Below are 678 nucleotides of genomic sequence, written 5' to 3'. Positions count from 1 at the left end.
GCACCCGCTGGCAGCGGGCGCACGATTTCTCTTTGTCCTCCTGGCTCACGCCCTTCCCGCCTTTCCAGCGGAGATGCTGCAGGTGCGTCTTCAGACTCCTGTGGCCCAGGGGATTAAACCAGAAGATCTGATTGAATTAAAGGACAGACGCCAGACATACTCCTCCACGGTCAGCGTCCCCCCGCACCACCATGGCGAGAGACGAGGGGCCCCAGCATCCGGCACCCCTGGCCCCGCCACGGCTGATCATGAGGCTCAGAGGTTTTCTCAGCTGTGAAACAGAGACAAGAAAACCGGATCTGACCTCCAGGATTGCTGTGCGGATTAAACGGCAAAGCATAAACGATATGCCCAGCACAGAGACGTTAGCTGCTAATTCGTTCTAGATTCATCCCTTCATGCCCAAAGGGCATCATAATGGTAAGCAGGAACAGTGACGGAAAAGGGGGAAAAACCCCACAGAAAATGACATTAATTCTAATTTGCAAGGCATGGAAAGATCTATAAACATAGAGCATACACACCTGCTACTGTCACGTGTTACCCAATAAATTATGTAACTGACAGTCTGCTCTCCTACTGGTTTGTTATAGTGGTCAGAGCCCTCTTTCCCCTACACAAACGCCTCGGTGCAAAGGGATGCTACGTTGAACCCCAACGACTTGTCATTAACCAGAC

The 678-nt window shown here is 51.8% G+C and overlaps 1 protein-coding gene across 1 annotated transcript in view; it reads right to left on the bottom strand.

Annotated features, from left to right (window-relative positions):
• SYTL3 (synaptotagmin like 3) overlaps window positions 1–678 on the bottom strand; it is a 74,007-nt gene that overhangs the window by 61,663 nt on the left and 11,666 nt on the right. Inside the window, exon 4 of the mRNA XM_025049068.1 lies at window positions 4–98. Within this exon, the coding sequence (XP_024904836.1) occupies window positions 4–98 (95 nt within the window). The remainder of the gene's footprint in view (window positions 1–3; window positions 99–678) is intronic.

The sequence above is a fragment of the Pteropus alecto genome, unplaced genomic scaffold (genome assembly GCF_000325575.1).
Source record: "Pteropus alecto unplaced genomic scaffold, ASM32557v1 scaffold195, whole genome shotgun sequence".
In the NCBI taxonomy this organism is placed as follows: Eukaryota; Metazoa; Chordata; class Mammalia; order Chiroptera; family Pteropodidae; genus Pteropus; species Pteropus alecto.
This window is presented reverse-complemented; position numbering and strand designations above follow the sequence as displayed.